At 38.2% G+C, this 23,300-nt stretch overlaps 1 protein-coding gene across 5 annotated transcripts in view; it reads left to right on the forward strand.

Moving 5' to 3' along the window:
* Nucleotides 1-23,300, forward strand: part of ITSN2 (intersectin 2) — a 124,382-nt gene that overhangs the window by 61,302 nt on the left and 39,780 nt on the right. For all 5 annotated transcript variants that reach the window (XM_040224517.1, XM_040224520.1, XM_040224521.1 and 2 more), the window contains 7 exons: nt 8,736-8,872; nt 11,698-11,834; nt 12,861-12,958; nt 16,598-16,764; nt 17,055-17,199; nt 20,854-21,059; nt 23,053-23,117. In XM_040224517.1, coding sequence (XP_040080451.1) covers nt 8,736-8,872; nt 11,698-11,834; nt 12,861-12,958; nt 16,598-16,764; nt 17,055-17,199; nt 20,854-21,059; nt 23,053-23,117 — 955 coding nt within the window. The remainder of the gene's footprint in view (nt 1-8,735; nt 8,873-11,697; nt 11,835-12,860; nt 12,959-16,597; nt 16,765-17,054; nt 17,200-20,853; nt 21,060-23,052; nt 23,118-23,300) is intronic.

Genomic DNA, 23,300 nt, shown 5'->3' on the forward strand with positions numbered 1-23,300 from the left:
CTAAATGATGGGATGATTACTGATTCAATGAAGAGGGAAACTAAGGGAATGTGAGACTAAATTATTTACCCATATCACTGAAAACTACTGTTTAAAGTAAAACTTAAATACTTTCTGAGATCTAGTGCAAGGTTATGTCATGTATGTATCAGGCTGCTTCCCAATACTGTGATAAGAACCGGTAATGTAGGTGCAGCTTCGGTTTTATCTCGTTATCAGGTCTCAAATTTAGATACACTTGCACCACAGAGAAAAATGTTTAAATCATAAATAAGCAGTTCACTTTTTCATGTGTAAATAGCACAAAGAATATTTAAAATACTCAATGAATTTCTATTTAAATTTAATTTAAAGAGAGTTGCTTTATATTTACCACTAGCTGAGCCTTGTAGCTTTTAAAATACATTCTACTCAGTACTAAAGTGGATGGCAATAGGGCACGTAAATGTACATACACAGTGACGGCAGGAAGTAGAAATCAATTGTTACCTAAAGAAAGGTAGATGGAAAGATGATATCAGCCTCTCATTTATGGTTATAGCGTGAATGGCCAGATTATCTGACCTTAGAATGTGTGCTTCAGGTCACACACAAGTTTAAACCTGTTTCTTCATGTACACAGTGAAGTTTGACAATGGTTTGTGGACTATGCTCACACACACAAGTCTGATTCTTTGAGATAGCATTTGATTCTCCACAGGCCTGTTCCTTATTTTACTTTCTTCCTTCCGCTTGCTGCCTTCCAGCCTTTCACTGCTTGTTGATGCTTCCATCAGAGGCAATTTAGGAATCTAAAAGGAAATGAATCCTATGCTGTCAGAGTGGTCAGGAGAGTGACTGTCTTTACAGAAAGCAAGAAAAGAGGCTTTCTGTAGCCATTAGAAATGATACAGAGCAGTCAGTCACTTTTCACTTTCATGCAGTGGAGAAGGAAATGGCAACCCACTCCAGTGTTCTTGCCTGGAGAATCCCAGGGATGGGGGAGCCTGGTGGGCTGCCATCTATGGGGTTGCACAGAGTCGGACACGACTGAAGCGACTTAGCAGCAGTCAGTTAACTTAGTACTGGAAAGTATCCATTGAATTGCCAACAAGGAGACCTTTGAAGACATTTTTGAGAGTGTCATCTCAGTTGAGTGACCACCAGAAGTTGGATTGCTGCAGATCAGGAGTGAATGGGAGCCGAGGAGGGGTGGAATGAGTGGGAAAAGCTTTAGGAGAGTGAAAAGAGAGCCTGGAGAAAAAGAAAGCATTGGTTAAAAAGAGAGCATTGGGGGTTTTTGGTTTAAGAAAGACAACAAAGGATACAAAGTTTTAGTTATGCAAGATGGAAAAATTGTGAAATCCAATGCACAGCACAGTGACTATAAACTATAGTTAGTGAATTTGAACTGTACAATACAGTATTGTTAAGAGGATAGATCTTAAACATTCTCAGGAAAGAAAGAAAGAAGGAGAGAAGACAGGGAGGGAGGAAATGAGAGGGAGTGGTAACTATATGAAGAAATGAATATGTTAATTAGCTTGATTAGGGTGATCATTTCACAGTGTATATGTGTATTAAAATAAGTTGTATACCTTAAATATATAGTTTTTATTTACCAGTTATACTTTATAATAAAGTTAAAAAGTAAAAGAATAATTGGGGCCACCCTTGAAAGTGGTATCACCTTTTTGTGCAGCAAATGGATACATGAGGAATGGATAGTTTTTGTTAGGACAGAAGCATGAAATGGAGAAAATTGAGCTTTTGGGGTAACTAACCATATCCATCAGAGGGTCTTAATTGCCTACTCAAGCCAAATATTTTATTGCTGAATTCTCAACACCTAGAACAGGGCATGGAACATCATGGGTGGCAGTACATACTTGCTGAATGGATGAATGGTTTTGAATGTTCTCAGTCAGAAGATAGGCAGCATTTAGAGTTATTATTGGTATAGAGTTTATAAGAAAAAAATAGAAAGAAATTAGTCAAAACCAGTAGGAAACCATATATCCCAGATTTTAAGAACACTTCTCATTTCATGTAATTTATTCTTTTAAGTAAAGGCTACTTTTTTAATTAAAAAAAGAAAAGAAAAGACTTGAAGGAGATAGTAAAGAGAGAGGAAGGGAGGGAGGAGAAAAGTGAGAGATTAAGACTTTTAAAGTGGTGATAATTGATGGAATAAAGTTCCAGGGAAGCAGATTAAGATATAATCTTGTTCTTCAAGATAAAAAGAATACTTCCAGTATAGCATATGGGGATAAGATAGGCATGAAGTCAGTTAAATTTGTTGGTGGAGAGTAAGAAGCTAACAGCTTCAAAACTTAAAATCAGAAACAAGTTGGATCGTTGCAAGAAATCATGAATAGTTGAGGACACGGAATAACTCAAGACTAGAAGGAGATGGATCAGATGCAGGAAGGTTTAATGCTTTGGAGATGGAAAGATGAGGGAGATCCAGTCTGGCTTAATGTAGCAAGATTATTGGCTGGTAGTGAGGAGAATGAATGGAAGATTGGAAAATTTCAGGAGTGAAAAGTAGCCATGAAATAATACATCTCAGTGTGGCTAGAGGGTGCAAGTTTAGTAGAGGAAAGCAGTCTACATCCTGAGCAATGTTGAATGCCTATTCACAGTTGGAGTTCATGAATTTAAAAAAGAAACAGCATGACTAGTTGTCTTTTTTCTCTCCACCAAAGTTCAGCTGCTTGTATGTAAGCACAGAAAAGGGTAATGACATAGATTCATAGATTTAAACAGGTTTGAGGTTTTAATAGACATGGACAGAGAGGGACGAACAAGGGAGCTACAGATCTTAACACAGTAATTATGATAAAAATGAACTCTGACATATGTTCTGAACATGAAGGGATATGAAAAGAGGAACGGTTGTTATATGGAAAAGAGAGGATGATGGTATCAGCAGAGCAGAGGTCCCAGAGAGGTTGAAAAACGGTTGAAATGGATGCATCAGATATAAGAAAAGCTTGAAGGATAAGAACTTATGTTTGGAAAATGGGATACTGATCAATGGTAGTTTTCTTTGAGATGATGACAAGATATAATAATGCAAGTGATAGATCAAATGGACCCCCCCCCCAAAAAAAAGAGGTCATCATTGAGGAGATCAGCCTGAATTTAGATTTTGATGGGGTTATCTATGTGGATGTCAAAGATTGGGAGAATAATGAAAATGAATGAGTGAGGAGCAGTGACCAGGTGATTGGTAGATGACAGTACAGAGGAAGGGGAGGGTGGAACTGCTGGATGGTATTCTGAGCCTCAGAAGCATGGAATTTGTACGAGAAAGGAGAAATAGTCATCTCGAAAAGGCAATGAAGAGCGACGAGAATACTCAGGCCAGAAACCCAGTCAGTCATATTTACTATTGCCTCAGGCCAGAAACCAGGCAAACCACCCTCAGCCATGCGCACAACTGACGTTACGTGTCTCCTGATAGGATGCACTGAGAAAGACACATCACTTCTGTGCTGCTTTTGCCAAAAATATTTCATCTGTGTAAATGTAAGGAAATAATTAGGCAAACCCAAATTGTGGTTTGGTCTATAATATACTAACCCACACACTAGAAATGTGAATCTCATAAAAAAATGGAGGAGACCTCACAACAATGAAGCAAAGTGTATGCACTTTGAACAGTGTTTACATGATTGGGAACATTTTTGGAATAAGAGTTCTGTATTAAGTAATATTACTATGTCACTATTAACATTGACAATAGTTATGTGGAATAATGAAGTTCTAGGGGCTGATAGCATCAATGTATGCAACTTAGATTTTTTGTAAATCTGAAAATTTTCAAAAAGAAAAATTTAGAGTTGCAAAATGTTGTCAAATGTTTATGAAAAATGAAATAGTGGTTTAAGTCTATTTTTAAGTTACAGCCAAACATTGGGAAATGAAGAGGAGATGTTGGATAGTATAAATGAGCAGATTCCTCATATTTCATATTAGGAGTCAATAATTATTTTCTAATTCATAAATCAAGCTGTGCTAATAATAGATAAGATTATTACAGGCTTTCTCTGTGACTGGCACTGTCCTAAATGTTTTACTTATATTAATTTATTTAATCCTTAACATTATCCCTGTGATATACCTTCTATTATTGGTTCACATTTCACATAGAAGTAAATTAAGTTGCCCAGTGTCACACAGATAGCAAAAAGAAATTCAACCCAGAGAGTCAGGATTTGACCTTAAATGGTTATGTTAGGAGAAAAATGAAAATTTATTAGCTAAGTGTTCAATTTAAGAAGCTAAAAAAAGACTAGCATAATAAAGGAGGAAAAAAGTAGAAGGAAATAGTGAAATAGAACACAGATATTTAATAGAGTTAAGAAAACCAAATTTTTACTTTTATAGATTAAAAAAATTAACAAACCTTTGGCAAGACATTTTTAAAAGGAAGTAAAAATAAAGTTAGGAGTAAAAAGGAAAAATAACTGAATACGTTACAAACAATAAGAGGGAATATTATGACAGATTTTGCATATAAATATAAAAACAGGTGAAATGAACAAATTATAATTTGTTAACACTGATTCAAGAAAAAAATAGGTAGCTCTATTGTCATGAAATATTTTAATTCTGTAGTGTAAAATCTCCTCTAAAAGAGAGTCCAGACCTGGAATTTTACTGACAGAATAAATAACTCCAATTTTATACATCTGTTTCAAAATATAGAAGAGGGAGTATTCCCAATTTATCACATGAAACTATCATAAACCTCATAATTTGATAATAGTGTGAGAAAGGGTCATTATAGATCGATTTAGCATAGAGGCAGAAATTCTAAATACTATTGAAAAGTTGAATATGGAAATTTGTAAGACAGATACTCAGCTATGACCAAGTGGGATTTAACTTATCCAGGCAAAGATGATTTGATATGTAAAAATGTTTTACTGTAATTTGCCATATAAACAGGTTAAAGGAGAAAAACAATTGCTCATCTCTCTAAATGCAGAAAAGGTATTTGATAAAATTTAGCACCTATTTATGATTAAGAAATGAAAAAGTTATTAGCATACTGCTGCTGCTAAGTCGCTTCAGTCGTGTCCGACTCTGTGCGACCCCACGGATGGCAGCCCACCAGGCTCCTCTGTCCATGGGATTTTCCAGGCAAGAGTACTGGAGTTGGGTGCCAGTGCCTTCTCCAATTAGCATACTAGGAACAGAAGAAAACTTCCTTAACTTGAAAAGAATGATCTATTGTTCTGTTAAGATAGAGAACAGCTCTGTTCGTAAGTGCAAATTGTTTACTTGTTTTCAGTTAATTGATAGATTATTTTTAAAATCAAACTATACTTATTTTACAGTGTTGTGTTAATTTATGCTGTCCTACAAAGTGATAGTTAACTATCAGATTTAACCAGGACCTCCTAGAAGCATGACTTAACTCAGAGGAGTGAGTCTAATGATACTTTCTAGGATCATTGTAACTCAGGTAGAGGAAATGTTTTTGGCAAGCCCCATGGTTCTTGTCACATCTTACTAATATGCATAGACTATGGTTTATGTACAGTTAAGAGTGCCTGCAGTGCAGGAGACCCGGGTTCTATCCCTGGATCTGGGAGATCCCCTGGAGGAGGGCCTGGCAACCCACTCCAGTATTCTTGCCTGGAGGATTCCATGGACAGAGGAGCCAGCAGGCCACAGTCCATGGGGTCACAGAGAGTCATGCATAACTGAGTGACTTACCTTACCTTACCTATGGTTTATGTATTTTCATTCACCCAGTAAATACTAACAAAATAACTATAGTCTACCAGGCTCTCTCTTGGCTGGGATTATCTTGATGAAAGACAGTCTTGTTGTCAAGAAACTCACTCCAGTGGAGAGACAGTCATACAGTTGGAGGATGCTGCCTGTGATAGGAGAATGCACATAATGCCTTGCAGAGAGCACAGAAGCTCGTTAATTCAGACACAGGAGGAATGGCTAATGAAGGAAGACTTGGAACAGTTTTTTTTTTTTTTTTTACTTTTATTTATTTATTTGGCTGGTCTTAGTTTTGGCATGCAGGATCTAGTTCCCTCATTAGGAATTGAACCCAGCTCCCTTGCATTGGGAGCATGGAGTCTTAGTCACTGGACCACCAGAGTAGTCCCTGGAACAATATTTTAAAGGACAAGTTAGAGGGCTAACCTTGCAACCATATTAAGATCAGACATTAATTTGGCTCCTCTCCATTTTGCTTTTAAACTTACAATTCTCCTTTTTACAACTTCAGCCAGTAATATAGCTAATATTTATTAAGGACGCACTCAGTGCCCTGCACTATTGTAAGCACTTTATGTGTGTTAACCCATTCAGTTCTCATAGCAATGCTGTGGGGCATGTACTGTAATTAACCTCATTTTACAGATGACTGTGAGGTTTCCTATGGTTACTCAGCTAGTCACTGACAGAGCCTGATTCAGATCTTGGGGGTCTTATTCCAGACCCATGCTCTTGAAGTCCTTTCACTAAACCAGGCTACTTCTCCATAGCATGTAACCACGGTAGTCTTCTGCTTTTCAATAGAGTCTAGAGAAAGGTGCAACAGAGAGAACTGAGATCTGTAAGAGAGAGAGCTGAGAGCTGTGAAAACTTTGCTGTGAATGGTGGTATTTGTATTATTATTGCCTTAAGTCTTGATCTTAGACATTTTGGACATACTCTCTGGATACCACATTTACTCAGTCTAGTTAAAAGGGTTCATCTATAAAATATTTTTATTTCTGAAAAGAAATAGAGCTTAGGCTGCTTTCCTTTGTTTGCTCATGACTTGGAGTTTTTGTTTTTGTGTATAGATAGATGCCCCAAGACATCTTTTACCAAAAAATTCTATCCAAATGTGGTCTAAGCTCCCACCTTTGCTGTGAAGCTTTCTTTGTTTACTTTAGGTTTTTGTGGTAGTTTCCTTGTTTTTGGAGTTTTTTCCTCTTCCTTATCCCAGCCTTTTTCTACCATCTTGTTCAGGATTCTATAGATTCCAAGTAAAAGAAATTCAGTTGTATACCTGTGGTGGATTCATGTTGATGTATGGCAAAACCAATACAATATTGTAAAGTAATTAGGCTCCAATTGAATAAATTTATAATAAAAAAATTTTTTTTAAAGATGCAAAAAAATAAAGTATGTTTGTGGAGTCCCACTACAATATATGGCTTTCCTGAAATTCCATATGAACTTAAGATGGTTTCAATATTCATCCATCTATAAAGCAGTATGACAATATTCTTTACAGATAGATATTTTATTTTTACCTTTAATTAAGTAATAAAAGCATACTTTATCCCAGTTCTGTCTCGTACTAGTATTATGATATTGGGCATACAAAACTTCTCTGTGCCTCAGTTTCCTTATTTTTAAAGCAGGTATGATCATTGTATCTTCCTCAGAGATCTTTTGTGCAAATATTGTATTGTAAAGCAAGTGATAATTAAATATTTGCTGTGTTTATTACTTAAAAAAAAATAGTTAAGCTAAAAAGAGTGGTAACTGGAAGAATACTAGGACCGCTAACTGAATCAGTAGAAGGGGCAGTTCCTAGACATGGGAGTGAAGTCAGAGCTTTGGTTCCCCAGCACTCCTTGCTCCACCTCTCTCTCTCTCATCTTTGCTTCTCTCTTTCCTGTGTTGACTTCATTTCTACCCCTGATGGCCTCACTAGGAAATGGGGCAGCCCCAGGTTTACCTTACCCTCACTTTAATGAGTTTAGTGAGGGAAAGGCTTCTTTCTCCCCTCCTTGGTATATCTGAATCCTGGGAAGGGATTGTGGCCCAGCTTGGATCACGTGCATGTCCTTTGCACCAGTCATTCTTACCAGGGGAGTGAGGTGCTGTGATTGTTTAGATCACATGACCACACTTGGGTGAAAGTGGGAGGAGCACTGAGGGTGCCAGACTCTTCAAAACCACATAGAAGGGTGGTTTCCAGGGGGAAAAGCAACTTCCCCGAAGGAGGAAGAGTATGTTAGTAGAGAAGGGGAAGGGATGCTGAGTGGATAATCACAGGTTTCTGCTAAGATGCTCAACTATATTCCAGATTTTGGCACTTTTCTCTACTGTGAGGCTGAATTCTTTGAAGACAAGGACTATAGACTTAGGAGTCAGATGGTCTTGAATTGGATCCCCTGTGAATCTTTATAGCATTTTGCACAGAACTAGATGCTCAATAAACATTTAATTCCTGTTTAATACTTTTCATTATTTTGACCCACTTTAGTCATGGTTTTAGGTAGATGTTATCTTTTCCATTTTAGTTATTAAATTATTAAATAAATATTGCATAGTTTATTAAATAATTACTTCTGTGTTTAGTTCAATATCTGACTGGATATTTGGTTCAACTACACATGTCAAAACTATGACTGAACAAAATTCCTCTTCAAATGTTGTAACAAGCAAACTGTTTTCCCTGGATTTTTAATGGATTGCTTTTCTATTGAAAATGAAATACCAAATCAAATACTTGGCTTGTAAAAGATTTTTGCTCCTTAGGAATGAATTAGTATGAAAGCAGTTGATTTTAACATACATTTGTCCTCAGTGGCTATATACCTTCAGTACTTAATGTATTCAAGATTTTTTTAAATCATCTTTTTTAAGACTTTTAATCTTTCTTACTTTAGTTTAACTTGCTTTATGATTTTTATCTTTAAATGCAGTTGCCACATTTTTATGTAAGGCAAAAGTATTTAAATCCATGTCATATTAACTTTCTATTTTCTCCTTAGGAACTGAGAGAAAGCTACAATACACAGCAGTTAGCCATTGAACAGCTTTATAAGATCAAACGTGACAAACTGAGGGAAATTGAAAGAAAAAGATCAGAGTTGATACAGAAAAAGAAACTAGAAGATGAGGCTACAAGGTAATGTAATTGATAAATTTATTATACTATATTGCTACTAAAATTCTAATTATTGTTGCCCATATCTTTAGTTTGACTATGAATAATATACGGTGAATAAAGTTATTATCCTAAGATGCTAATTAGATTCTAAAGTTTAGAAGTTTAGTCCTTCTTTTGCGGACTGAGTTTACAGTAACCAATTGTAAATGTCCCCTTAGTGAAAACTACCAGCTTTGGAGTTCAGCCTGGGTTATCTTGATCTACCAATTACTATCTGAATGACCTTGGTTAAGTCACTTTACCTTTTGGAACCTCAGTTTTTACCATCTGAAAAATAGAAACAGTAATGCATACCTCATAGCTAATTCAGAATTAAATAAGATTAAAGAGCCAAGTATAATGTTTAGTAGCTAATAAGCACTCATTATTTTTGTCTCTCCATAGTAAATCTATTACTGTTTCCTGAGAAATCATAAAAACCAAATACTTAATTTTTATAGAGTGTAATATTGAGTGCAGAAATGCCATGTTGATACAGTTTTCTTTGTATATATCTGGGCTACATCACCTGCCTACATTTGTAGCAAAGAAAAGTGAGACAGTTGTGTATCTGAAGCATAGAGCCATTCATTTAGAGACTTCACATGACTTTTTTTCTATCGGTGAGATTCTACTTCTGATACGTTCCTATGTTTCTCCTAAGTTCTCTAGTATCAGAAATTATAATTAACAAATATCAACACACCAGCATTTCTTTACCCTGGAGAAGAGTAGAAGAGTAATGTCCATGAAATAGCTACTGGGAAGACAAGAAAGACACATTACCATATAGCAGACCTCTTTTCTTACTAACTTCAGAATAACCACCTCAGCACATTTTTATTTAGTGGTCATTGTTGACTGTGATGCAGGTAAACTCTGGGTTACTCCTTGTCTCTAGATTCCTCATAATTCTAGTAGGGGATTCAGACAGCTAAGCAAATAGCTGTAACATTTTTTACTCCAAGATTCATACTTTTGTGACTCCCTAGCAAGAGATACCAGAGAAGGCAATGGCAACCCACTCCAGTACTCTTGCCTGGAGAATCCTAGGGACGGTGGAGCCTGGTGGGCTGCACAGAGTCGCATGGGGACTATGCAACTATGGAAGGTAGTCACATAGTCCCCATGGAAGGTAGTCGCATGGGGGCTTTGGGGTCGCACAGAGTCGGACACGACTGAAGCGACTTAGCAGCAGCAGCAGCAGAGGCAATAAGGTTTGAATTAGGGAGGTTTTCATCTGCCACCTAACTTGTGCAGTGTTGTGTGCCACAAGGGAACTGTGCAGTGGGTTCAGAGCTAGGTCTTGACTTCTTGGCCACTTGCCCAGCTATGTTGCCTTCTCACCCAAAGCTATTGGTAATAGTCAGGTTTTCCCATTGTAGGTCTGGTCTCTTTGCCTTTCATCCAACTTTTGAAGCATCTTCTGGCCCTGGACCAGTTTCTCATCCACAAACTTAGAAACTACCAAAATTTAATTTTATATTCTCTTAACGCTCATGTTTTTTCTTTATCTCAATAAACATGTGGCAAGTACTCTGATAGTGGTGTTCATAATGCTATGGCAGTTTAAATGAAGGTAGGTTGCATCATCCTAGACATGAGAGACTGTCAGGGAACATTACCAAGGAACTAGGAAAGGGAATATTGGTTGGAATTAAGTCAAGACTGCTAGAGAAGCATAATTCTGAAAGGAGAGGTGGGTGTCAGTTACAGAAAATGCTAGAGAAACACTCTGCAAAGTGTTAGAGGGGGTAGGAGGGTTTGCAGAGGCTTGAGTGGAAGCTAGTTGTGTGATAATGAACCAGGAGTATGAAGTGTAAGATATTTGGGGGATGAGGAGAAAGGGTTCATGACTAAGTGGGTCTACAGTTTTTAAAATTCTAGGATTTCCAAATTCTTCCAGGAATTATAGGAATAGAGATACAGAATTAAGCCAAGACTTTCACCTTCGTGGGGCATAAGTGTCCCCCAAAACCCAGGATGCATCAGTCACAATCATCACAGCCCCTGATAGAGTATGCTGAGGCTTGAAGAAGGTGTTAAATTTGGTGGTGACTGCTCTGCCTTCAGTAAGATCATCAAAAGTATGTGTAGGAAGAACTGTGGTGAGCATTAATTCTGTATGACCACAGGTCATCTTGACTAGCTAGAAACCAAGCTGCAGCTGTATCAAATGTCATAGAAACTTGTACAGAAGCATAGACCTCTCAAGGAAAAATGATCTGTTAACCAAAATCTAACAAATGAAAAAGACTTTTAATTATAATATAAGAAGTAATCTGTCTGTCCAGAAGCATTTCCTGTTTTCATAGCAATGACTAAATCCTGAAAACAGGGATTAGCTAAGATACTGAGAGTAAGAGTTTGACAGCAGTCCTGCTGAAGAATCTAGAGAGAAGGGAAGGACATTTAAATACACTTTTTATATTTGTTTTCTGATTAGTTCCATTTCTGTTTTTTTCCACTTTTTTTCCCTTGGGTTTGGGAGATTGGCTGGCAGGAAGAAATCTGAGAGTGTGAGAAATTGTTAGTCATACACTTCAGCTCATCTGTTTGTCCATAGTTTCTCTCTTGATTGATTGACTAATTGGTTTTCTCCTTCAGCCCTGATTCCCCGTGGTTTCTCCACTCCCCCCCAACATGTCTTTGCTGTATGTAATAAATATGTAATTATGTTTAAGATTATATTTAAATATATAAGAAATATTAATTTTTCTTCAGTTAGGAAGAAGATCTATTATATTTTTATTTTGCATAAAAGAAATTTAGGACATTATGCGAACTCTTTCTTTTTTATAAAGGAAAGCAAAACAAGGAAAAGAAAACTTATGGAAAGAAAATCTTAGAAAGGAGGAAGAAGAAAAACAAAAACGACTCCAAGAAGAAAAAGCACAGGAAAAAGTTCAAGAAGTGGAGCGGAAAGCTGAGGAGAAACAAAGTAAGGATAAGGATAAAAATAATTGGTTTGATTTTGCTGAAACAGAGCAACAAAAGCAACAAGAAAAAAAATTCTAATGAGGTAAAAAGAAGAAGAAGAAAATTTAAATGGATGCTAATTCTTTTTCTAAATTAAACTTGGATGAGAAGTATGTAGTCTTAACTAAAACAGATTGAGGGTAGAAATCTTAAAATGACACAAAGAAAAGAAAGCAGTCGTCACTACCAAGGCATAAACCTGGACACAGTGTTCATAACTGAAGTAATTTAAAATACTTTATTTCACTAGTGTAACTAAACTGTTTATTTTAATGAAGTAACAGTAAACTGTTAAGTCTTTGCACAGTGAAATTTTCTCAGATGATATACGTTGTTTTTAGTACCCCTTCCCAGTGTATTTCTAAAATATTAACAGCTTAAGTATTATTGTATTTTTTCTGGATACACATATTTTTGAATCCTTATTAATGACAATGTATTAAAAATGTTTTAAGTTTAAGCATTTATTCTACAAATGAACAGAGTAAAATATCTTTAATCCAGTAAGTCTAGTGTACTTGTGAGCCCTTCTGCTGTGTTTGTTTTTGGAACCATACTGATGAATCTGTAATTAACCCTGTTTATACTGACTCACTTCCTCACCTGTGACCTCCCTTTTGTGCTCGTCTTCCCTGTGATAGTCTGACCTCCACAGATCAAGTTAAGCCTCTTGCAGCTTAGCCTCCCTCCCCCTGGCACAGCTCCGTCACCAGCCCTCACCTTCCCTTACCCATGCATGTGACACATCCTACCATTCGTCTCTTTGTTTTGCTGCCTCCTGCTTAAGACAAATACCCTTGTTTGTTTTTTATATTGATTCTGTGACTGTTAGAAATACTTAAATCCAACAAGCCTATATCAAATGGATTCTCATTATACTGTTTGATGCTCAGTTTGTTTGTTTTTTTCTTTTTGGGCTCTTCATTGAGTCATAGCAAATATGTGTATCTATGAAAGAAGCAAATAATGATAATAATCTTCTCTTTAGGTGAGCCAGCTGGTACTTTGGTGAATTACAGAGCGTTATATCGCTTTGAAGCAAGGAACCATGATGAAATGAGTTTTAATTCTGGGGATATAATACAGGTTGGAAACAAAGTCTTTTCTTTTTTCTCATGAATAAGCTGAGTGCACTGTACTATATTGCTTTCAATAATAATATTGAGTATACTATTATGGGGCTTTCCTGGTGGCTGAGACGGTAAAGAATTATACAGTAATTTACCATTTTAAAAATACATCTTCAGCATCACCTCATTTTGTTCTTAAGACATACTACAGATCTGCAGACGACATTACAGGTAAGGAAGACTTACACAAGCTGTAATCCTCAGCGGCACACTGCCAGCTTGGAGTGCAAGTTACATGTCTTTTCATTTCTAAACCCAGTGTTCTTTTCACTAGGCCATGCTGCTTTATGCTGTAAAAAGTGACACTGATTTTATTTTAATAAATTACCAATGACATTTGGGAGAGCTGACAACCATTAGAAGAGTTGAAGGAGTTAGGTTCTATAGTTCTAACTTCTAACTAGATGCATAACAAAAAGGATTTTATTGTATAATCGCATGCCATGTAAAATGGATGAATAAGAGAAGATGCAGGGAATAGCATTGATTGAGCTATTGTGATACATTAGGAAGAATACCAACTGTAGAAGCATAGCAACTTGGATTTTAGTCCCAACTTCAGTTTTCCTCTTAGAAAATAAAGGTTATATTACCTAGATTACCTAGCCAGTGTCTGTTTTCTTTTTAACCTGTGTTGTCACCAGTTTGGTGTATTTTATCAGTTGAGTAGCAAAAGCTGAATGGTACTTGGACTAGGGTTTACAAGAACCGACTATTCAGATGCTCAGTATCCTCCACAGCTACACACTGCTTCTGTTGCCATTGCCACAGTGGCCGTGTGTAGCTGCTCCTCAGCTGAGGGAGGTCCATTACATAGGCAGCTTGAGTCCCCAGTCTCCTGGCCCCGCCATTCCTCCTTCTCTAGTTGGTGGTGATGAGGTGGTGTCCAAGAATGAAGAAATATAGCCTGTCTGGGCATGTCTGGCCAAGAGCCTACTTAAGGTTTGGTTATGTCTTTTGTTTCAGCAAATTCTTGTTGGAGGTTATACTAGGCTAGGGATATAGTAAATAATTCACAGTCTCTGCTCTGAATAAGTTTACAGTTATTGAGAAAGATAGACATCCCAAAGAAGTAGGAGAAGGGTGTGGACAGCTGCCCACTTTAGAACAGACCTCTCCCACAGTCAGAGGGCCAATCTGGTGGTGGTGACAGCAGGAACATAAGGTTAGCTGGAGTTTCTTGAGTGCTTATGTTCTCTGCCGAATCATTGATGTAAAGAATGTCATGAGTTACTGTCAGATATCTAATTTGCAGGCTTCCCAGGTAGCACTAGCAGTAAAGAACCTGCCTGCCAATGCAAGAGATGCAAGAGACGCAGGTTCAAGCCCTGGGTCAGAAAGATCCCCTGGAGGAGGGCATGGCAACCCACTCCAGTATTCTCACTGGAGAATCTCCATGGACAGAGGAGCCAGGTGGGCTACAGTCCATAGGGTTGCAAAGAGTTGGACATGACTGGAGCAGCTTAGCATGCATGCACACACCTGATTTGGACAGCTTAGTTAATAATGGTGTTCATTCACTAAGAGAAGAGGATTAGAAGGAGGACATTTAAGAGGGAATTATAATGAGTTCGGTTTGCGATGAGTTTCAGATTTCTAGGCAGCAGTTACGTATCCAGAGGTATCTCGAGCGATCTCTGGCAAAGGTCAGAGGGGGCCAGTTTGGATGTCATCAGTGTGTTGTGATGGTCATTGAAGATGTGACTGTGGCAGAGCTCCCCTAAGGGGGAATAAAGAAGGGGGCAGATGGCTGAGGGTGCACTCGCTGGGAAGCGTGGACACTGAGGGATTGTCAGAGGAAGCGGAGCCGGGGAAGAATGACGAGAGGAGGAAACGGGACAGAGTGTAGTGTCAGGGAAGTCTGAGAAGAGGGGTCCGCAGGTAAAACAAGACAGTGCTTTAGAAGAAATAACCATTGTATCAGCAACAGGACAGTTACTATTAACCTTGAGAAGAGTGTTAGTTGAGTGGAATAGTGGAGAAAGAAGCCAGATTTCTGTGAGTTGAACAGTTGGAGGGGAGGAAGGAGGAGACAGTGAGTATATGAAAATCTTGAAGGAGCTTGGCTTCTGAAGGGGAGAAGGAAGTGAAGGTGGAAAATAATGACAAACGTGGATTGAGGGAAGTTGTTCTGTTTTCTTGTTATTTTTAACTTGGCAGAAGCTTGAGCAAGTCTAATGATAGAAAGGGTCTGCAGAGAAAAAGGGTTAATGATACCAGAAAGAGTAAATTACTAATACAGGGAGATTTTTTTCCCAATTAAGCTATAATGTACATTTAGTAAAGTGCACAGCCATCAGTGAATAACTCTAATAATTTGTACACATATGTAAATCTTTGAAGGGGCTTCCCAGGTGGCTCGTGGTAAAAGGATCCACCTGCCAGTGCAGGAGATATGAGTTCATTCCCTGGGTCAGGAAGATCCCCCTGGAGGAGGAAATGGCCACCAACTCCAGTATTCTTGCCTAGGAAATCCCATGGACAGAGGAGCCTGGCAGGCTGCAGTCCATGGGGTCGCAAAAGAGTCACTACTTCGCAAGTAAAACAACAACAACATAAATCATTGAAGCCACCACTGAGATCAACACATAGAACACAAATGCTCAGGAAGGCACCTCAGGCCTCCCTGTCAGACCTCTCTGTTCTGACCAGCGGATAGAGATTCTTGACAGTGTGGAGGGCTTGGGATCTAGAGCCCAGGAAGAGGGAGAGGTAGAAGGACTGGGTACATTTTCCTTTGTGGTTGGAGGGCTGGATAAAAGAGTGGATAGGATCATAAATTTTGCTGAAGTAGAGGTGAAGTCAAATCTGAGGGCTTCTGTATTGTTGTTAAGATAGGAGGCAAGATCTAATCAACTTAATGCAAGAAAGTGGCAGAGGAGGTTTGAGAGAAAGTGGAATAAATTAGAAATTCCTCTGTACCCTGGCAACATTTTTCATCACAACCTATGTTTCTAGTCTTATCTGTTAATGCTGTTTTTGAAGTAATTGTTTCTCTAGGCCTGTGAGAATTATGTAAAATTTCCTATCTTAGGTCTCTATGTAAATTGCCAACTAGAAATTAATTATAATCATAAATGACAAGTATAAAATTGATTAAAATTGACTGCTTACAAAGCAAATCTGGCCTAACTCTGAAGAATAAATGAATCAGCAGTTTCTTTTTCATAAGGCAGAAAATATTAGGAAACAATATTAAAGAGATTATGCTTTTAAAAGTTTGTAAGAAAAAGAGGAAGTTAGTATTTGAACACCAGTACTCATACATTTCAGTAATTCCTCACCTTGAGACCAAATATTTAAATCAGGTTTAGGTTGTATAATTCCTGGGGTTTGTTGTTCTTGCCTTCATGGAGATTCTGCTGGTCTTTGTGAACTATTTTTGTGTATTAACTTGGATAAAATTAAAAAATTAAGTTTAAAAGGGCACCTTGTCAATTGTTAGAGGTAGTAACCTATTGTAGAAAATCCTTTAACCATGTAGTTAGATGGCCTTGATTCTGAAAATTAGGCTGCTGGACAGTGTCCTGCGTCTCTTCTCTTTGCAAATATGTGGTTTTCCAACCACTGCTGCTGCTGCTTTTTGTTTCCATAGGTTGACGAAAAAACTGTAGGAGAACCTGGTTGGCTTTATGGTGGTTTTCAAGGAAATTTTGGCTGGTTTCCATGCAATTATGTAGAAAAAGTGACATCAAGTGAAAAATCTGTGTCTCCTAAGAAGGCCTTACTTCCTCCTACAGTATCTGCTACCTCAACTTCTGAGTAAGTTTTTAGCTAATAACGGAATTTATATGTTGCTGCACATGTTTGAATCCCTAATATGTATTTGTGTCAACCTGATATTTAATCATATTGTAATCTGTACTGGACTCTGTCAGAGTACCTTTTATTCCAAATTTAATACTGAAGTTTAGTAAATAAAAACATAGGTCATGTTTTTTTTTATTGTGTTTAAGCACTATGTATATTATATATATGAGTAGATAAATTGGTAGTACTTCATTAGATTCTAAATAATTAAGTATACTTACATCATATTGTTATATTTATAGATCACTTTCTTCAAACCAACCAGCATCTGTGACTGATTATCAAAATGTATCTTTTTCAAACCTAAGTGTTAACTCATCATGGCAGAAAAAATCAGCTTTTACTCGCACTGTGTCCCCTGTGTCTGTATCACCGATTCATGGACAGGTTTGTATATTTCATTTTTGTGTGTTTTATTCTTTAACATTGCTCCTGCTTCATATAAAATAGAATGAAGATTTTTGCACAAAGGCTTCATTGATTCATTTACCAGTTTGTAGCATTTAGTTTCGGTTCTTAACCATTCATGTGTGATACAAAGTTGAAGAAATTATTAGGGGTTTCTCAACAATTTATGGAGAAGGCAATGGCATCCCACTCCACTACTCTTGCCTGGAAAATCCCATGGGCGGAGGAGCCTGGTAGGCTGCAGTCCATGGGGTCGCTAAGGGTAGGACACGACTGAGCGACTTCACTTTCACTTTTCACTTTCATGCTTTGGAGAAGGAAATGGCAGCCCACTCCAGTGTTCTTCCCTGGAGAATCCCAGGGACGGGGGAGCCTGGTTGGTTGCCATCTGTGGGGTCGCACAGAGTTGGACACGACTGAAGCGACTTAGCAGCAGCAGCAACAACTTATTCTCTTAGTAACAAGTTCCTACCAGCTAAGGTTTCTAAACTCAAAATATCATTGTTACAAATTTGATTATATTCTTCATTTGTAATTATTATAAGAAGAGCTGTGGGCTTGGGGGGATTTTTGTTTGTTTGTAATTTTCCTTAATTAAGTCATTGTGTGAGAACTGTATTGTATGTGTATTTAGCCTCTGGTTTAGATGTAACCAAGATGCAAGCATTTACATTGCCGGTGGTTTAGTCGCTAAGTCATGTCAGACTCTTGCAACCCAATGGACGCCTGCCAGGCTCCTCTGTCCATGGGATTTTCCAGGCAAGAATACTGGAGTGGGTTGCCATTTCCTTCTCCAGGGAGTCTTCCCGACCCAGGAATGGAACCCAGGTCTCCTGCATTGCAGGCAGATTCTTTACAGACTGAGCTATGAGGGAAGCCCATTGTTACATTAACATTATTAAAAAGAAATTGCAGACTTTTTCAGAATAGAGTCCTGCAGATTTCACCTTACTCAAAAAATGTTTATTGTGTGACCATAGGTCCTAGGCATTTATTCTGTGCTAGAAATTTAATGAAAGAAAATTCTGAAGACACAAATAAATAACTGTATGAGAAGTGTTGTAATAAAGGTATTTTATGAAATCCTGAAGGGTAGCAGAGAGAGTATTTCAGTTCGACCAGTGGGAATCAGAGCAGGCTTCACAATAGTTAAGGCATTTCAGTAGAACCCTCAAAAATGAGCAAGCTTTTAACAGAGAAGGAAAGTTACTCCTATGAATGAACAATTTGGGGAAAGTCACTGAGGCATGTTAACACAGGAGTTCATAGGAAACAAGTATTGTTTATAGTGTGGCTAGATTACCAGATTCATAAAGAAAGGGTTAAAATGTAGTTGGAGAGAGAGGTTGAGATTTATTTGTGAAGCATTTAATGCCATGCTAAGCAGCTGGCAGTGGAAAGTCCATGTGAACGTTGCTCAGTCGTGTCTGACTGTTTGCGACCCCATGGTCTATAGCTTGCCAGGCCCTTCTGTCCATGGAATTTTCCAGGCCAGAATACTGGAGTGGGTAGCTGTTCCCTTCTCCAGGAGATCTTCCCAACCCAGTGATCAAACCTAGGTCTCCCGCATTGCAGGCGGATTCTTTACCGTCTGAGCTACCAGTGGAAAGCCCGTGAAGGTTTTCAAAAGGAGAGTTGAGTTGTATATTTTAGAGAGAGAACTCTGGCAGTCATATAGAGGCCAGATTGGTAGAAGGAAGCAAAGGGAGGAGACCACCAAAGGGTGGGATATTACAGTAGTAACAGGTGATGCTGTGAACCAGTGTCACAGTAGCGAAAATATACAGAAGAGGGGAGGGACTTAAAAAAGTATCAGTCAACCCAAATTTGGCAATCCATCGAACAGGAGGAATGAGGAAGAAGTTGCAGTTAAAGATACCTCTTCAGGGTCTTTAGCTCAAGTGACTGAGAGGATGGTGGTATTGTACAGTGTAGGAGGAATGGGTTTGGTGAGTTCTAAAAGTGATTACATTTCAGATGTATCACTTAGGTATTTGTATACCTAAGCATGAAGGCCAGGCCCAGCAGGCAGCTTGATTTACAAGTCTAGAGGTCAAAAGATAAAGTTACAGTTAAAATATAGATTTGAGGGCGTCTCTGGTAGCTCAGTGGTAAAGAATACACCTGGTAATGCAGGAGACATGAGTTTGACCCCTGATCCAGAAGATCCCACATGCCACAGAGCAACTAAGCCTGTGCACTACAACTACTGAGCCTGTACTCTCGAGCCCACGAGCTTCACCTTCTGAACCCGCGCACCCTAGAACCTGTGCTCTGAAACAGGAGAAGCCACTGCAGCAAGAAGCCTGAGCGCCACAGCTAGAGAGTAGCCCCCACTCCCTGCAGCGAGAGAAAAGCCTGAGCAGCAATGAAGACCCTGCCCAGCCAGAAATAAGTAAATAAAAGTATATAAATTTGAAAAGATACAGATTTGAGAAGTCCTGCCTGGAAAATCCCATGGACGGAGCAGCCTGGAAGGCTGCAGTCCGTGGGGTCGCTGAGGGTCGGACATGACTGAGCGACTTCACTTTCATTTTTCACTTTCATGCATTGGAGAAGGAAATGGCAACCTACTCCAGTGTTCTTGCCTGGAGAATCCCAGGGATGGGGGAGCCTGATGGGCTGCCGTCTATGGGGTCGCACAGAGTTGGATACAACTGAAGCGACTTAGCAGCAGCAGCAGCAGGCGTAAATAAGATTTTAAGAGAAATCATGTGAAACAGGAAGAGAAAGAGGCTGGACCAAAGAGGAGCCATCACTCACCAGACAGTGAGCTTCAGGAAACTGGAGGGATTTCAGTGATGTCACCACCAATCAGAGATCAGGGAAAGTATGGGTTTGAAGAAGCTTTTGGCTCTGAAGTTATCAATGATCTTGTCAAGAAGTTCAGTATTACAATGGTTGCAGAACCTAAATTAGAATGGACTGAGGAGTGAAATTAGAAAGCAAGTGCAAGATTTCTGTTTCTTTAAGAAAGTTAGAAGTAGAATTAAGTAGAGAAGTAAAGAAATTAAAGATTCAAAAGAGAGAATTCACAACATTACAAAATATTTTAGAAGATGGAGGGCCTGGTAGAAAGTTTAGAGCCCAGGTAGAGGGGTTAGCCTTATCAACAAAACAGAAACACTCCTTCCTCTGAGAGAAGAAAAGAAAGGAGAAATCAGAATATGAAGAAGTTATAAGAAGAAAACAAAAGTGGAGGAAGGTCGAGCACAGCTGCATCTCCATTCCTAGTGGAATAAACTGGACCCACTGCAATGCGGAGACTTGGAAGTGAGGAAAGAAAGGATTTCCCTTTTCATTTGTTATGTGATACATACTTAGGGGGTCTATGAGTACATTTCTTCAGTACAGGGTTTGCCTTCCATACCCATGGTGCTTAATGCCAAGGTGTCTCCTTGAATGGTAAGTGTTGGGTCTTTAAATTCATAGAAGGCTATTCAGATGGTTGTCTGTCTAATATAATTTTAATCAGTTAGTAGATTAAGATTATCTTAGTCATCATTGATAATAACTCACTGCCATACCAAACCAGTCTGCTGTTAGAGCAGTAAGTGTGTTATATCCTAGGAAACAGAAATCACAGTTGTCGTTGTTTTCTGTGTTTTTGATTTTGTGGTTTTGTCTTCACAGGGACAGGTTGTGGAAAACCTGAAAGCACAGGCCCTTTGTTCTTGGACGGCAAAGAAGGAAAACCACTTGAACTTCTCAAAACATGATATCATTACTGTCTTGGAGCAGCAAGAAAATTGGTGGTTTGGGGAGGTTCACGGAGGAAGAGGATGGTTTCCGAAATCTTACGTCAGAGTCATCCCTGGGAGTGAAGTTAAGCGGGAAGAGTAAGCACTTAGTTTTGTGTGTTTCCATGAGATGTGGATGTTGCCAGTTTCACTGATGAGTCAGCCACAGCCCAACTGGCTGTGCAGGGAAATTAGAAGTTTAAACTTCAGTCTGAATATCAGAACGGTGATTCCTTAGAGTGAAACAAAATCATCCATAAGGTATCTGTACCAGTCTTAGAATATCTTTTATTCTAGTTATTTCAGATTCCTAAAGTTTTCGAAGTGCTTAAAATTTTAGATCGTTTGCTTTCTTTGTACCAGCAGGTCAGTTAGAGAAGTTATTTTTCATTTCCTTTGGAGCTTTCTCCCTTGTTGTTTACTGTAAACTGTCAATATTTAGATAAATCTTTACTGAGGGCCTCGCCTCTGCCTCTCCCATCTCTGGATCTCCACAGTTGCTTGCAGGTCACCGTTCTTGGTGCTCATGACACACTGTGTTGTTGCTATTTCCCTTCTTACCTGTATTCCTTATTAGGTCATAAGCTCCAGGAGGTGGGATTCATGTCTTTTTTGTTCGCTTTTTAGATTTTTGACACCTAGGGCTGCCGTCTCTGGGGTCGCACAGAGTCGAACACGACTGAAGTGACTTAGCAGCAGCAGCAGTGTGATCTTAATGCCTAGTAGCTGCTCACTCATACTTGCTTAGTGAAGAGAGGAGCTAATGAAAGAACACACTTTCTTTTGCATGAACAAAAAACAAAACCAGATGGGGTCTCTTGTCTTTATTTCCCAGTCTCTAGGGGAGTCAGGTCATCAAACATCTTTACTACCAAGAACCAAGTACTCTAATGTAGCTGTGGGTAATTATCACTTGTGTTTTATGTGGAAGTTGGTCTAAAAAGAAAAGCAAAATGATTTATTGAAAAGGAATGGGGTTATTGGAAATTAAGATCTTTGAGTTCTGATTCTACTATTTTTGCTAGACTGTATGGGGTAAGCCTTCTTGGTCTCGAGTTTTTTCATTGATTGAATGAAAATTACTAAAAAATCTTTAAAAATTCTTTCAGTGCTAAGGTTCTGTACATTAATTTTTAGTTCAAATGTCAGAAGACATTTGCTTTTCAAACTGACATGGAATTCTAGAGTGTGTGATAGCAGCAGCAACAGTAATAGCTGATGTGTGGGCTGGCACTATGCTAGACCCTTCATGGTAATTATCTTATTTAAGCTCCATAACGCTTTACAGAGAAGGAACACATAAACACAAACAGGTTAAGTTTAAATGCTTAAAAAGACATTTCTTCTATCTTTTCATTCGATTACTGATCCTTTCTAACAGATAAGGCATGCAACTTGAAAACCTGCAGTAATGGAGAATTCAGCCAGGCAGTCCGTTTGGTGTGCCCATGAGTTGTAGTAAGAGTCCACTTTTAACCTGAAAACTGCTTCACTATACAATTTAGTCACATAATTGGGGACCCCTGATATATATACAGATGTATAGTTCTTACTGCCACAGTTTTCTAGATTTTCTAGAACAGTTTCCTGGGTTAAATTGAAAATAAAAGTTATATATGTTCCCAAATGTAAAAATAAAGTGCTGTTATTTGTATATATTTTTAAATGTACTGTGCTCTAAACAAGTAGTAAAATTTATAATTGCCCTTATTTTTTTCTAACCAAATCCAGCCCCATATGTGCTTCACCAAATAACTGCCCATTTACCAGTGCCTAATGTCTTTTAGATTTAGAAAAGCAAAATAGCTCACATTTGAAGAACTATTTATAAATCATATTGAAATTACTTAAATAGATTTTTAAAATTTAATAGTTTGTAAGTAGGCAGTTTATAATCCACTAAGATTTTGTATGTGAGCGTATTTCTAGCTTGTGTACTGAGACAATATTTCAGTTAATTTTAGCCCTTAAAAGAGCACACTGCTAAAAACCTGCTGTCTTCATCAAACCATCTTTCTTTTTTATTTATGTGATGATACCTTTTTTATCATATTATTATTGTTTTTATCTGTTTTGTGTGTTTATTTGGCAGACCAGAAGCTTTGTATGCATCTGTAAACAAGAAACCTACCTCTGCAGCCTGTACAGCGGGAGAAGGTGAGCTTTTGTTAATTTGTAAATTAGATGGAGGTCAAATTAGCTACTGACTGATTATATAACTGACTTCCCACAGTTGTTACTCTTATTGCTTTTGTGTCTTCAGTGTTAAAGTGAAATTAGGAGAAACCTGCTGCCACTCTATTTCACATGAATATTTAGGAGATAGAAAATACATGACTG

Source organism: Oryx dammah, unplaced genomic scaffold, assembly GCF_014754425.2.
Source record: "Oryx dammah isolate SB20612 unplaced genomic scaffold, SCBI_Odam_1.1 HiC_scaffold_25, whole genome shotgun sequence".
In the NCBI taxonomy this organism is placed as follows: domain Eukaryota; kingdom Metazoa; phylum Chordata; class Mammalia; order Artiodactyla; family Bovidae; genus Oryx; species Oryx dammah.